At 46.5% G+C, this 14,984-nt stretch overlaps 1 protein-coding gene across 3 annotated transcripts in view; it reads left to right on the top strand.

The window, feature by feature from the left end:
• The first annotated feature begins 437 nt into the window (after nucleotides 1–437).
• LOC147459546 (ARM repeat superfamily protein) overlaps nucleotides 438–14,984 on the top strand; it is a 159,136-nt gene continuing 144,589 nt past the window's right edge. For all 3 annotated transcript variants that reach the window (XM_086510796.1, XM_086510795.1, XM_086510797.1), the window contains exon 1: nucleotides 438–690. In XM_086510796.1, coding sequence (XP_086366922.1) covers nucleotides 471–690 — 220 coding nt within the window. In that variant the 5' untranslated portion in view covers nucleotides 438–470. The remainder of the gene's footprint in view (nucleotides 691–14,984) is intronic.

The following is a 14,984-nucleotide window of genomic DNA, read 5'->3' as shown; positions in this document are numbered from 1 at the left end:
CCGTCCACCTAGACACCATGACTCTCACCGAGGCCATCGTAACGTCACAATACTAGCCTAAATGATCACCCCCAGTGAGAGCCGTTTACATGGAGGGAAGAAGCCTCATTGGCTGCAACAGGAGGACCACACGACAGAAGGAGTTGCCTTGTGTCTTCAGGGCCGTGACGTCGACTGGGGCTGCAACATGTGCGTTTACTACATGCAGGTGGTGAAGGTCAAGTCTCAACCGGCCATCCACCGGAACCAGCTGAGAGAGAGAGAGAGAGAGAGAGAGTGTTTTAAAGTCGTATAGGAAACTATCTCAAGAGACCTTAAAGATCTAGCTGACGAGGAGTTGAACTCAAGACCTGTTATTCAAGAGGGAAATGGAGAGAAGTGAGTCATGTAGACCTGCGTTACTAACATCAGTTAGCCACGTGGATGAGAGCCACTTTAGTAAAAGTTCCTTTCATTTCACACAAACGAGCATGGAATTGTCGCCAGCCTTGCGAGAGCAGCAGCAGCTGCTGCGAGGATTGCAACAACAAATTCATGCCTACCAAGAAGGAGAGCACGATGAGCTCATCACCGAAAGCGTGCAGGAGGACAACCTACCTCCACTCGGCAGGGTCCTCTCAGTCCTGCTTTCTGCAAAACCCCAAGACTTTCAGACCTCTACTTCTCTGCGTGACCCAGCTCGCTCCAATGGTACGCACTTTCTCCTTTTCTCTCAACCCCTGAAGCTGAGATCAAGGGCTAGTTCTTTGTTTCACTCTATGGCTGGATTCAGACGGGCCGGCGGAAGAAAACGCATTGCTTGTGTGGCTAGATTTCATTAGTTTAGCAAAAAGCACCACATTCCCCCTGTTAGAGATTTGGCATCTCAAGTGAACTGCCAATGTGATCCCATTATTTAGTTTGGCTTTTAGGGCGGTTACAGACGGGCTGCCCATACTTGGGCGGCAGGTACGTGAGCTGACCTGGCCGCCAGCTGCCAAAAAATTACAGGCTCCATGAAATGCGCGCTGGACAACTCAGTGGACATGCAAACTCCCCCGCCCATCCACTGGCAGGGGTTGAACCTCAGGCCCCACCGGAAAAGACAAAGGGCGCAACCAATAGGCCATGCTGTGTTTCGTGCACGTGGCAGTCGCTTTTATTATTATTGGGACTTGGCCATATCAGTGTGTAAAGCCTCCCCGCTCGTCGCCTGAGGGGATGGGCAGAGGCTTCGGCAGTCTGTAAACCGGCCTTAGGTATTTTACTTTACCTATTTGTCAAAGTCTGGGTAAGGCAATTTATTGATATAAGCAACCCTCAGCTCCCATTGTATTCACATCAGTTATCTATTGCTAAGGTTGATTGGTTCAGAGAGTCTCTCCCTCCCGCTCGTTCTGTGCTCCCCTGCTCTGCCTGCTACGTCCGCTACGGCTCCACCTGCTCCAGCTCGCGTTGCCCTCCCCTCCCCGCCCTCTGCTCCCTCCTGTTGCCCCTGCTGCTTCCTCACGCTCTCTCTGCAATTCCCCAACCTAGCACGTAGAAAGAGAAAGAGGGAGGAGGGGATCACGTAGAGAGAGAAAGAGGGGAGAAAAATCGTGTAGAGAGAGAGATAGAGAGAGTAGAGAGAGAAACATGTGAATTGCGTAGAGAGAGAAAGAGTAGAGAGAGAGTCTCTATCCGCCTGGAGAGAGAGAGAGAGAGAGAGAGAGAGAGAGAGAGAGAGAGGAGAAAAAACAAAAACTCTTCTTCACTCTTGTACCCCCTCTTCCCTCTCCTGTTGCATCCTTTTCCATCATGAGAAAGCAGAATGGCAAGGATGATCCGGTGGAGGATGCCATCCAAAAATGCAAAGAAGAATTGAGCGACTCCATCAGTAAGATCAACCGCCACCTCTTAGATACTATTAATGGACTTGACGCACGAGTGGCAGCACAAGAAAGCTTGATACATACACTCGAGGATCGCGTGAAGGCCCAAGATGAGGAAATCTCACTACTCAAGAAAGAGCTTGCAGAGGTGCGATCGCAGAATGTCCTCGAAGAGGGAGAGCTTCAACCCTCTGTCATTGAAGAGCTTGACACGATTAAGGAACAAGTACGGGCCATCAAAGAAGGTGGGGAGCAACAAAAAGAAATGACGACCTGTGGATAGATCACAAAGATCCAACAAAAAGCAGAAAAGACCGAAAAATGGATCGAGATTATCAGAAAGGAAAAGGCAAGGAAATAACCCCCACCCCCACATCAACCATCATCAACTTGACACTAGAAGAGGAGCAAAGGAGACGTGTGCGGGCCTTATACGTAAGGATATGTGGCCTCAGAGACCAAGATAATGTGGATAAACAGGTGAAAGAACTCATGACTTTGGTGGAGGTCAACAAGCAGACGCATACGAGGGCTTGGAGAATGGGCACTAACAAAAGTGGGAACAATGGAGAAACCTCGAAGGAAAGGGCACTCATTCTCCGCTTCCCCTCCATGGAAGCGAAGAACGACTTCTTGAAGAAGAGACTGACTCTAAAGAAGACTGGCATCTTTCTTGAGGATGATTTCACCCTTTTGCAGATTGCTCATATGCAAGAAGTAATGCCGGAAATTAGAGCAGCAAGGGAAAAGGGGAAGATTGCTTTTTACAGGGATGGAAAGGTGGTGATATTGGAGAGACGCCCCGCATGACGGTGCGAGACCTATGGGACCACGCTAAAGATGGCAACTTGGAATTGTAACGGGTCACTCCGTCTTGATGTAGGGGCCTTTGAAGATAGCTTCACGGGGAGAGACATCATTTTCTACTCTGAGACTCATCAAGCACCTGGGCCATCCATGCCTCAAGTGAGCGGATATAGATGGGAGACAGCCTGCAAACAGGAGACCAGATCGGAGCATCAAGGATGAGGCTCAGGGGGAGTGGCAGTTCTATTCAAGGAGGAGTTGCAGCCACTTACATATATAGCACGCAAGGATGAATAGGCTAGGTACATGTGGGTGAGGCTCAGGGCAAAGACGGACAGATACCTCTACATTGCTATTTGTTACTTTTCTCCTAGTACGTCAGTATATGCATCACCTAGAGGACAATCCCCCTTTGCTATTTTGATTTTGGATAATGACATATGTTGGGGCATAGGCGCCTGTGCCTTGCCCGGCTGCCCAAAGTCTGGGCGCCCACCGACTTATATACCTTATACATAGCATAAGTGTATAGGGGGCTGCTCATTGATTGAGTCACCCCACCCATATCTGTGTGTCGTGCCTCCTTCTCTCTCTCTCTCTGTCTGTGGTGCTCTCCGATCCCCTTCAATTGGTATCAGAGCGACAAATGTGAGAGCGTAGATGGACGGCTTTGCGATGAACTCGTCGGCTATGGCGGAGAGGTCACAGATCTGAGCAAAGAAATAGAGGAGGCTTGTGGACAGCCATACAAAGGCTTGCAGGAGAGCTCTCAGGAGCTTCCTAGTGCTCACAGATCAGCCCACAGTTCCTCTACAGATCAGCCCACTGTGTACAGCATTTTCCCTCTTCTCGGCAAGCTTTGCAACGGCTACATCGACGACAGATTGGAGCTTGGAGCTTCCATAGACATGGAAGCATTGTGAGATTGACGCATTCAGCTCACGCATCGAGGTGGGAAGTAAGTTTGAGCTTTTCTATGAGCTCAAAGAAGCACATAAGAAAGTCGTTCAGTTTTTGGCAGTTTGACAGCAGTCTACTGTTTTGCTTATAACTTGAGCTACAAAGCTCCGATTCCAAAACTTTTTGGTTCAAAACGGAGCTGGCTTCAAGCTCTACGACTTTGTAGAAGGAATCGTTTTCTGATTCGGAGTGCAGGTGGGTCTGAAATTAAAAACACAGAAACTGTTTTTCAGGACAGTTTTGGGCTCTGTTGTTTTCTTTGCTGCAGACAGCTTACCCGTGCACACTGCAGGTAGCAGGCACATATGAGGTGTTACAAGATCGGGTTTGACTCCCAGGTACAGGTTGAGTCTAGTACTCCAACAGGTGTTGCCAGTTTCAGTTGAGTGGTTCTTCTGCAGTGTTGTGGCTTGCATACATGGTCTTTGAGCGGGTAATGCTCTATGTATGCTTATGTGGTGAGCAGTAGATCTTGTGAGCAAGTGCAGAGGTTGGTTGTGGATGATATGTATGGTCACCTGTGGTACTCTTTGTGAGCATTTGTTGGACACAGGTTTACAGAGCTTATGCATGTATGTTGAGTGTAGTTTGATGCGCATTGATTGCTCATTGTATTGAGCTTGCAGGATAATGGTTATTTTGTGTTGATAGCCATTGTGCGTCGAAACTCTGGTGAAATTTTCCCAAGAGTTTTATGCGCATAAGTTGATGTGATCCAGGTTGTGATTGCGATTGCACTCAGTGATTACGTGCGGTGTTCTCTGCAGGTGGGAGCTTAGTGCATGTATGCATCGATACCGCACAGTGTGGGCTTGGTGATTAGCTCACGGTTTGACATGCGTACAGTTATCTTGGCACACTCACAGGAGTGAATATTGTGATGTATGCTTGTGTGGCTATGAGCTAGGTAGCCGGATTCGAGCACTAATGGCTTGAGGTTTTTCAGCAGGTTTCAGCTACAGGTTTACAAGTTTACATGCAGGTTTGAGGGCTTATTTGGGCGCTGAATTTTCAGCCATTGTTTCCTCTTTGCAGGTGTCCGCTCAGTTGTAGGCTGATCTAGGACACGTTTGTGACTTGTTTATGCAGCTGTTTAAGAGCTGAATTTTGGAGCTAAACTTGTTTATGCAGCTGTTACAGCTCTTGGTTATTTTTGACATTCACTTATAGTAGTCAATATGTGTGAGACTTTCGAGTCTAGGACAATGACTCATGAAAGACGGCGTTCTCGTTCGTGTCGACACTTGAGATGTTGGCATTGTGCTCACACAGGGCACATTAGACGGCGATGCTTTCGTCGTATGAGACAGCACAGGAGATAGGCTAGTCTCAAAGATGCAGTAGATGCTATAGGCTCCGTTGACTTGACAGTTGCAGATCAGATACAGAGTCTGAGTACCCTAGTGACAGTGAGGTCACATTTACTTTCTGTATTACTCCTGATTTTTTGACGTCCGAGGATAGTGCACTTCTTTTGCAGTGGGTGCTAGACAGGGATGCTACTTTTCATGTCACTCCGTATCGTGATTGGTTAAGTAGCTATTCTAGCAGAGTGCATGGTAGTGTGCGATTGGCAGATGAGTCACTGCATGAGATTGCTGGTTCAGGAGATGCGAGACTGTCATTACCGAGCGGTGCATCGTACGTGCTCAGAGATGTGTGTCATATGCTAGATTTGACGATGATTTTGATCTCCGTTGGTCAGCTCAGGGATAGTGGATGTCGGGTATCGTTGCTTGAGCGATCTTTTGCGTTGCATTTGGGTTCGCTAGTGATTGCGAGAGGTGCTAGAGTTGGTACATGGTACTCATTGCACGTAGTACTGGTGCGAGATGGTCGAGTCTCAATCTTGTTACAGCCATGCAGAGAGCGAGAGACCCGGACAGTCTCTTTTGCTCATGGGTTGCAGGGTGCTTTGCATGGAGTGCAGAGTAGTGAGCTCGTTGTGCACATAGTTGGGGCACGACTTGAGCAGTCACACAGAGAGGTGACAGAGTCAGACATGCATGCTTTGCTAGTGACTGAGCAAAGTAGAGAGTCAGTTGTGCGAGATACTTCTATGGAGGATAGACAGATAGAGCGGTCTTGCTCTAGTGAGTCACGACAGGAGGACGTCGTGCAAGAGTCTATGCATACGGAGTTAGAGCATGAGAGCTCTAGTGAGTCACAACAGATTGAGTGGTCATGTTTGCAGTGGATGATTGTAGAGGAGGCTGAGACGTCAACGATTATACAGTCATTCCTTTCTATGCTCAACAGTGAGCATGAGGATATAGTTGTGCAGGATATGTCTTCCAGCAGACACCTATAGCAGCTGGTTTGCTCTGAGGTTGCACGACAGGTTGATGTGTCTTTTGCGGACAGTCAGGAGATGCATGTGGCTGACACGCCTTGTCAGTCAGAGATGCCTATTGCCAGGGATATATATGTTGATGCATGCTCCGTAGAGCTAGCAGGGTCCGCTAGCATTGCATCGGCATTCGGTGGTCTCATGTATGAGATGCTGATCTTGAGACCGGATATCGCAGCTGCAGTGGGAGCATTTGCAGTTGGGATTGTCAGTCGTTTGTTGACTGATGATGGCATAGTGCACGAGGGAGATATGCAGGTATTGCGTACATACTTGCAGTACGTGTGCGGTACGTCTGGTGGTGTATGGACTTACACGGGAGCAGGACAGCCGGATGCACACGATCACAGCCAGCCAGTGGGCATCGGTTGAGAGCGATTTTCTCTCGCCTTTTGTAGTCTTTAGACTAGGTTCCCTTGCTTAAAGGCACAGTCGCCTTTAAGTGGGAGGTTGTTGGGGTATAGGCGCCTGTGCCTTGCCCGGCCGCCCAAAGTCTGGGCGCCCACTGACTTGTATACCTTATACATAGCATAAGTGTATAGGGGGCTGCTCACTGATTGAGTCTCCCCACCCATATCTGTGTGTCGTGTCTCCTTCTCTCTCTCACTCTCCGTCTGTGGTGCTCTCCGATCCCCTTCAACATATGGGAGTTTTCCAAGGATTGTGACATTATCATACTAGGGGATTTCAATGCTAGGACTGCCCACCACCAAACAATATTTTATGATACTTCCAAGGAGATGCTTAGGGAGCTGGATGTCACAGAGATGGGTCTATCCAGACTATCACAAGATGAGAAATACACTGAATATGGCAGTTACTTGATAGATATGGGAACCGCACATAGATTGGCCATTGTGAATGGCCTACAAAGATTTTTGACAGTTGGAGGTTTTACTTGCTTTCCACACCGACATGGTGCCAGCACAATGGATTATGTTATGGCCCAGCCAGGTCTCATTCCATTCTTTCAGGATTTCATGGTGGGTACTAGGCCAGTTGGAGTAGTAGTTTGATCATGCTATCTTGTCTTTCACCCTGACCTTTCAGTTCAGCACAGCTCCATTAGGAGAGGTCCCCACACACAGTCGGTATACCTTCATGAGGGAGACGGATTTTGTGTATATGGATGAGATATACATGCAGCTATGCACCCAGGAGTCGGGACAGCTACTAGATGAACTCACTCAGATATTGATGGAGACGCTCCATGATGCAGCATCAGAGGCATACCCCCACAGCCAGCCCACACGGAGACCATCTGGGAGCATGTCCTAGAACAGTTGGTATGATGAGGAGTGTAGAGAGATGAGGATCAAATTATAGAGGGGAGTGCTCATGGGGATTACCACACATAGACAGTCACGGATTATCTTTCGCCGCCTAGTGCGACGAAAGAAAAGGGCTTATCTATCTCAGCTAGAGTGGGATTTGTATTAGTTATTTATAAGTCAGGACTCAGGCGAAGCATGGAGGCTATTCCACAAGCATTCACCACCACCAGCGGTCACTTCCACTGAGACATGGGGATATGCCACATCTCTCTACACAACATCAGGGTAACCACCTCTGTCGGACCCACTAGAGACATGTCCGGAGACATGTTCTTTCTTTACATCCGAGAGGGTAAGGAAAGCCATTGATAGGATGAAGACAAGGAGAGTACATGATCATGATGGTTTGGTAGTAGAGCACTTCATCCATGCCAGAGATATGCTTGAAGAGCTCCTGGCTATGATGTTTAATCAAGCCACGCATGAAAGCTTCAGGGAGACTTGGAGTATGCCTATGATTGTACCTATTTTCAAGTCAGGAGATCCCATGATTCCCGCGAATTATCGCACCATCATGGTTGGTCACACATTAGCTAGGTTGTATGCATCCGTTCTTGAGCAGGAGCTGAGTAGATGGGCAGAGCGAGAGAGCATAAGAGCACCAGGGAAAGCAGGTTTCAGGAGAGGTTTCTCCACTCTTGACCAGATTCTGACACTCAAGAGCTATTATTGAGGAGGGTAGACACCATGGCAAGAGGATCTATTGTAGCTTTGTGGATTTCCCCAAAGCTTTTGACACAGTGCCTAAAGCCAGACTTATATGCAGACTACAGGACATGGGTGTGCCTACAGAGCTGATATGGCTCTATACAAGACAGTGATGGGGCGGGTATGCACCACTGAGGGAATGTCTGAGATGGTCCACTCCACTATTAAAGTAAAGCAGGGATGCCCCCTATCCTCGACTCTTTTTGGGATTAATGTGGATGAGTTTTCGGACTATGTAGAGCATCAGGGAGACAAGGGGGCCAGCTAGCAAGGACATGGATTCCGCTGTTACTATATGCTGATGATATTGTGCTGATTTCTGACTCTCCAGAGGGGATGCAGCGTCATTTGGATGCTCTGCATACATTTGCTCGTGACAATGGATTGTCTGTCAATCTGGGGAAAACCAAGGTTATGGTGTTCAACACCACATCACAGTGGGTCAGGAGGTCAGCACCCACATTTACGTATGGCCAGGAGACTGTGGAGTACACAGACGCATATACTTATCTTGGGGTAGTCTTCGGTGGACCGGTGTTTTCATTAAGGAGAGCATCAGAGACTCTAGTGACTCTAGCTATGCTCTATGGAGTTCAGGTATGGGGACCCTCAGTAGACCACCATGGGAGATCTGGCAACACAGATGGATGGAGATGTATGGAGAGGCCTCTTGTCTCTATGATCGCTCGGATGATTCGGGCTAAGACCTCAGTACCACTTGAGATTATCCGAGCCGAGCTAGTTGCCCCCCCCCCCTCGTGGTGGAGGCATTGACTAGATCAATATCCTTTATGCACGGTCTATGGGATCTCCCCAGGGACAGATACGCTCGGCTTGCCCTTGAGTCATCTCGACAACTAGCTCTACAAGGCGATACAGCATGTTGTTATGTACAGATGACAACATGGTTTCAGTCGCATGGTCTCAACATGGATAGAGTACCTCCGCTTCAATACTCCCTCGATGCACCCTCCCTGTCTCTCACACGGACAGAGATCACCAGACTCATACGTCAAGATCTGATTCAGCTAGATACCAAGAGCACATGGATACAGCCGACACAGGAGTTGGGCACGAAGATGGCCTTCTACAGAGAGCATCTTCTCCAACTCAAGGAGGAACAACTTTGTGACTAGGCTTGCATACATGGATACACACTTATCTCATGGGATAAGATGCGCTATTGGACAACATACATCCTCACATCAGCTCCAGATAGAGAGTGGCCGATTTCGAGGGGTGCCAGTAGGGGCCATGATATTTCACCTATGTAACTTAGAGTCAGAGAGAGAGTTGCACTACACGTCGTTGCCCGGCATAGTATGAGATACGCGGCCGCTTCCACTGCCTGTTCAGAGAAGGTTTCGGACCTTTTTCTAGAGTCATGAGATACAAGGATCAAAGATGTCTCGGATTGTTCCTGCTAGAGCTGTGTAGACTTAGGGAGAGCTTGCTGAGGTCATCAGGGGAAAGATAGTCTCAAAGACGAATGACAGATTTCTTTACACCAGCCAGAGGAGAGCCAACGGAGCAGTCATTACAGCAGATCTCAGAGCCTACTCATACTAGAGGTACGTTGCTTGACCGAGCTACTGAGCTTGGCAGATCCAGACGCCCACGACCTCGGGGGGTCTCCCACTACCGATGAAGGCTGCAACAGAAGATACAGATCACTCTAGCTCGACATGCAAGACGCCCAACCAGAGTACTGACCATGGAGGAGGATGATGAGATCCTACAGCTACCGATGAGAGATTTCATTTGAACCCACCAACCCCCCCCCCCTCTCCCTATTTCCTTTCTCCTTAGTGTTTTAGTGTTAGTTCTTTGTAACTTTGTAATTTCCGTACTCAGATGTAGTATCAGATCCACCAATTATAACTTTTTGGTCTCATAGGTCATTTTGGCCTTTTGAAGGCGTTAATATAACATTTCATTTCATTTCATCTCTCTCTCTTTCCCCTCCCCCCCCTTTGTCTCTACGCTTTCGCATCGTCAACTTTGACATGATATCAGAGCTTCGTGCTCCGCTATCCTGGTGGAGCAAGACGACATCGTTGAGGAGAGGAGATTCACCGTGAAGAGAACCCGTGAAGAGGTCTCACCTCCTCCCTTGTCGCCGACAACAATTTCCTCCCCCTTTGTCTCTTGCGTTTTAAAATACTGGCCAATCAGAGCACCCTAAAGCCCTCTGCTCCTACGCTGTGCCTCTCCACTGCTAAAACTTGGGCCACCATAGCCAGCGTTTCAACTGCCAAAACACCAGTGCTGGTGACCCCCCTTGCGACGGGAAAGGACTTGACTTCCTAGTGATGACAATACCGAAGCGTTTTTGCAGGTGCGTTTTTAAACGTTGCTCACCTGTAGAGAGAGAGCAGTGAATGCTGTGCAAGGCTTCAGTTCTTGCACTTCCCTGTACATAGAGGGTAGGCAAGCATACAGTAGCTTTGGTACCTACAACAATCCACCATACGACTGAAAAATGCAACCCACGTTTTGTTTTAATGCTTCTCTCTCTCTCTCTCTTAAGTTGGAAAATGCCCAAAACTGTGCCAAGTGACACTCATGCATCAAAACTCCGCTTTGGACCTTCTGGTCTAAAAATATCTCAACCGATTGCTCAGTTTACTTCGCGACAGAGTAATGAAATGTTCCTCTTGTCATTCCGGAGCAAATGACGCGAACAAATTTCATGGCTCAAATAGCAGTTTCCTAAATTTTAAGAGATGCTTCCATTGGACTCTCACTAGTCATAAGACCATCTCTCACACATCCAAAAATGCAATGTAGCCCAGTTCTCGGGTGATTTTCTATGGGTGACCCCACCTTGTCACCGTGCCTCTATGGAGTTAATTTCCTAGTATCCACCAACTTATTAAGTGCGGCGAGGGGACCTAGATGACTTTGAACTGTGCAAGACACCCTTTTACTACTTGAATTCCAGTGCCGACCAACTTCTTGTCTGCGGGTGAAACTACTGTTTCACACTGGCCATACAATGTCCGGCCATTTGCAACTTCAAAAAGAGGGTCTCAAAAATTAAACGAAAATCATCGAAAAGAAACCAACAACTAAGGTTAGCAGTTGCCACGTCCTCATGACAGTCGCCTTCTCTGGAGGATGGTTCTCAGGAAACTCTAGCGTGCAAAAGGTGGCATCTTACTTGAAAGAAACTGTACAAACATGGTGGTCTACTCGGTTGTTATGCGGAGAAGCACCTGCGACGTGATTAAAATCCAAGACAATTTTCATGTCAACTTGGATATCAGATGAATATGCAACAGATGTCATGACGGCTTGGCATCACTTGAAAATGACTTAGAAAGATACATTGGATGACACCTGCCAGAGGTTTTGGGATACTTATTCGTTTTAGACGATTACTTTGAAAGGTTTGATTGAGCGGTTTTGCTAAAAGAGGTTCGAGACCATTGTCTAAACGAGAAGATATTATCCCCCCCAACAAGGCAAGAGTCCGTCAGATTGAATAGAAATTAGGGAAACCGGATGACAGCTCATTGTAGGATTTTGGAGAATCAGATGGTAGCACATCCGAAGGTTCCGACGAAATAAGGGGACCAATTGCAAGTTCATCGAAAAATTCCTAAGAAAGGGTATTAGATGATAGTGCGTCTTAGGGTTCCGATGATTGAGACTGATGTGCCAATGAACAGGGGAAGCTAAAGAAGCTACGTCCCAGGGCACAAGGAAAGAAAAGAAAAATGGAATCAGCTGGTAGATCATAGAATTCCCCAGACTTAGAATAAGATTTTTGAAGCAGATCAGTATGATCTAGATCTGGATAATTGCCAAGGTGCATGAGGCTCTTGAGAAGTCTTAAGCATGTCATAAGAAGGCAGCCAACAAAATACGACGCGACTTGCAGTTGAAGGAAGATGATTGGGTGCTCTTACGGTTTGAGAGGGCACGCCTAAGGAAACGAAGAGGAAAGGAGCAGCTTTTTTCAAAGCTAAGAATGCGATACTATGGCTCTTTTCCAGATTCAAGAAAAGAAAAATGATGTATCCTTCATATTGAAGTTGCCAGAAACTTGGAAGATTCACATTGCTTTTCATTCGAGTCTCTTGGAAAATTTTAAGAGTGCGGTGCGAGTGGACAAGGAGCTTGAAGCACAACCTGAAATGGAAGAGAGCGGGGAGATTTTCATTTTGGAACAGATACTGGCTCACTAGGAAAGAAAAGAGATTGGTAAAGTGAACGACGGTTCTTAGTTAAGAACCATCCGGCATTGAATGCGAAGTGGATGGAGGAGGAGGACCTAGCAAATACTCAGATTTGGAACTTTACCTGCGATTTCAGTCTAGCTTTGACTATTCCGCGAGATCCTGTGGATCAGCGGGTTGAATCAGGTGCAGACGGGACTGCTCGAGAGGGGAGTCACTCCACTCCTTTGTCATAGATTACTTGGATGGAATAGAGTCACTGATTTCTTTTTGGACTTCAGGGATACTTCTGTGCTGACAGTATTCTGCTATATGACTTTATGAAAGAAGTACTTCGACGTGGGAATTCCCGAAAATGAATCTAATTTCTGTGCTCACTCATGTGATTGTGTTGAGTGCAGGTTTGCAAGACGGAATAGGTGCAACATTTTGCTCATGTGAGACTATGGACATGATCACAATAACAATTAGTTGAATCCGACATCAATGAGGTCCTTCATGGATCTAGTTGCGATTGCTAAATATGTTGCACGGAATCATGGTCTTAGATCTGGAATCAATATTTATGTGATTGATTTGATGTGAATGTGCATTTACTGTGTCATCTTTGTGTAAGTGCTAGATGTGTGCTCTCTTGTGCGTCGGTACTTAAGAGTCAGTGTCTATTGGACTGTGTTGAGTGTAGGTTTGCAAGACGGAATGGAAGCAACATTTTGCTCTTGGGAGACTATGGACACGATCGCAATAAGAATTAGTTGAATTCGACATCAGTGAGGTCTTTTGTGGATCTAGATGCGATTGCTAAATACGTTGCACGGAATCATGGTCTTAGATCTGGAATCAATTTTTATGTGATTGATTTGATGTGAATGTGCACTGACTTTGTCATCTTTGTGCAAGTGCTAGATGTGTGTTGTCTATTGCGTCGGTACTTGAGAGTTGGTGTCTACTGAACTGGTTTGTGGCCTTTGTTTGCTTTGCAGGCGTATTCGAGGGCAATTCCAATTCTTTCAAGGGGGGGGGGGGGGGGGGGGGGTATGTCACAAACTGATGACGGACTGCCGTACGGATTTTCGAAATTTGCGCTACTGACGTGGCCGACTATACGGATTTTCGTAAAACGCGTTGAGCTGCTAATGTGGCAGTCCGTACTGTTTTTCGTATTTTGCGCTTGCAGCCAGCTTTTGGGAGGCCTTGTACTTTTAAGTTTGAAGCTTTTGTGTAACTGCTTTTGGGGCTCTGCTTTTGGCATCCCTTGTAAATTTATGAGAGCCCCTGGAGACTCACTCTGCAGAGAATCTGGACGCAGAGTTTGAGAGCAGAGGTCCCTAGGGAGTTGTACTTGGTAATGATTAATATAAAAAGAAACACCAAAAGGGGCGCTAGTCTTTGGGCCCAATACCTCTGGGCACGGAACTACGCCAGGCCGTGTCGACTCTCTCTCTCTTTCTCTCTCTCTCTATTAAAGCTCAATGATTTTGTAGCTTTTGTTCGTGTGTTGCAATTTATTTTCTTGCTTTGAGTGTCCAAGCCTGTTACAACAGGTCACAGGGCACGAGAAAAGAAGAGAAAGATAAGCTAGGTCCTTTGGATAATTTGGTCTAGAGTACTTTTTGGCCCTCGATGCAAAATAAAGGGAGGAGGAGAACATCGCAAATTCTCTTCAGAGAGCTGTACCTTGAAACTTTTGGGCCATTAGCAATGTCTATGCCAAAAGTTACCGATGAATCAGCCAGTAGAATCTGGTGCGGTGCGGACTGCACAAGAGGGGAGCCACTCCACTACTTTGTCATAGATTGCCTAGATTGATCGTTGAGATTTTAGGGTATTGATAAGCTGACAGTATTTTGTGGAATGACTTTATGAACTAATGTGCACTGAACTGGAAATTTCCTTGATTGAATTGAAAACATGTGCTCTTTCATGTGTGTATTGTTAGAGACATGTAGAAAAAGATGAAATGTTTGCAGCATTGTCTGATGAATGATTTGAACTTAGTGCATCTAGACATTTGTTAGAGATCAACGAGATCTGGATGTGATGGCTAAGTGAACCGAATGTGAATTGAATGCGATTCTAGTGTATCAAGATGTCTATCTGGATGAGATGACTGGATACTGTTGTGAGTGCATCAAGAGTTCCGGAAGGATCTAGGTGCATCAAGAGTTCTGGATGGAATGAGATGGCTGGATTGAAAGATTGAAACACAATGTTCAATGTGAACTAAGTGTCCGATTTTGTGAATTGCATGCTATGTGGATGTACTGTCTTATGGTCATGGGCATGGTTTGCTTGGCTGAAATGTGAAATGAAAGGATATGGATCTAATAGTAATAAGATTTAGTAGATAAAAACATTCGTGAAAAGATCAGTGCGGTTTGGATGTGATTGCTAAATGGTTACAATGATTAGGATTTGTATCTGAGACCCTCGACAGAAATGTGATTGATCAGTGATTGATGTCTTTGTAAAAGTGCTAGATTGATGGACTCTGGTGCATGAATACATAGAGTCAGTCTCTATTGAAGAAAGTTTTCATCCTTTGGCTATTTTTGTGGGTGTAATCGAAGGCGATTACAGTTCTTGATGATGTGGCATGCCCAACTGGAAGAGAAATGGCCGAGTGGACAAGGGAAGCTGAACCCTGATGAACAGATAAAGATTGGCCGAGTGGCCGAAAAAGATTAAGGGACTTTTAAATGATATTCAAATCCTAGGAAGTTTTAGTGAAACATCATTTTCTGTTTTGCTTAGGTGCTTTTCATGAGTGTAGTGACTGTCATGGTTGTGT

Source organism: Adiantum capillus-veneris, chromosome 4 (assembly GCF_014529385.1).
Source record: "Adiantum capillus-veneris isolate H3 chromosome 4, ASM1452938v2, whole genome shotgun sequence".
NCBI lineage: Eukaryota > Viridiplantae > Streptophyta > Polypodiopsida > Polypodiales > Pteridaceae > Adiantum > Adiantum capillus-veneris.
This window is presented reverse-complemented; position numbering and strand designations above follow the sequence as displayed.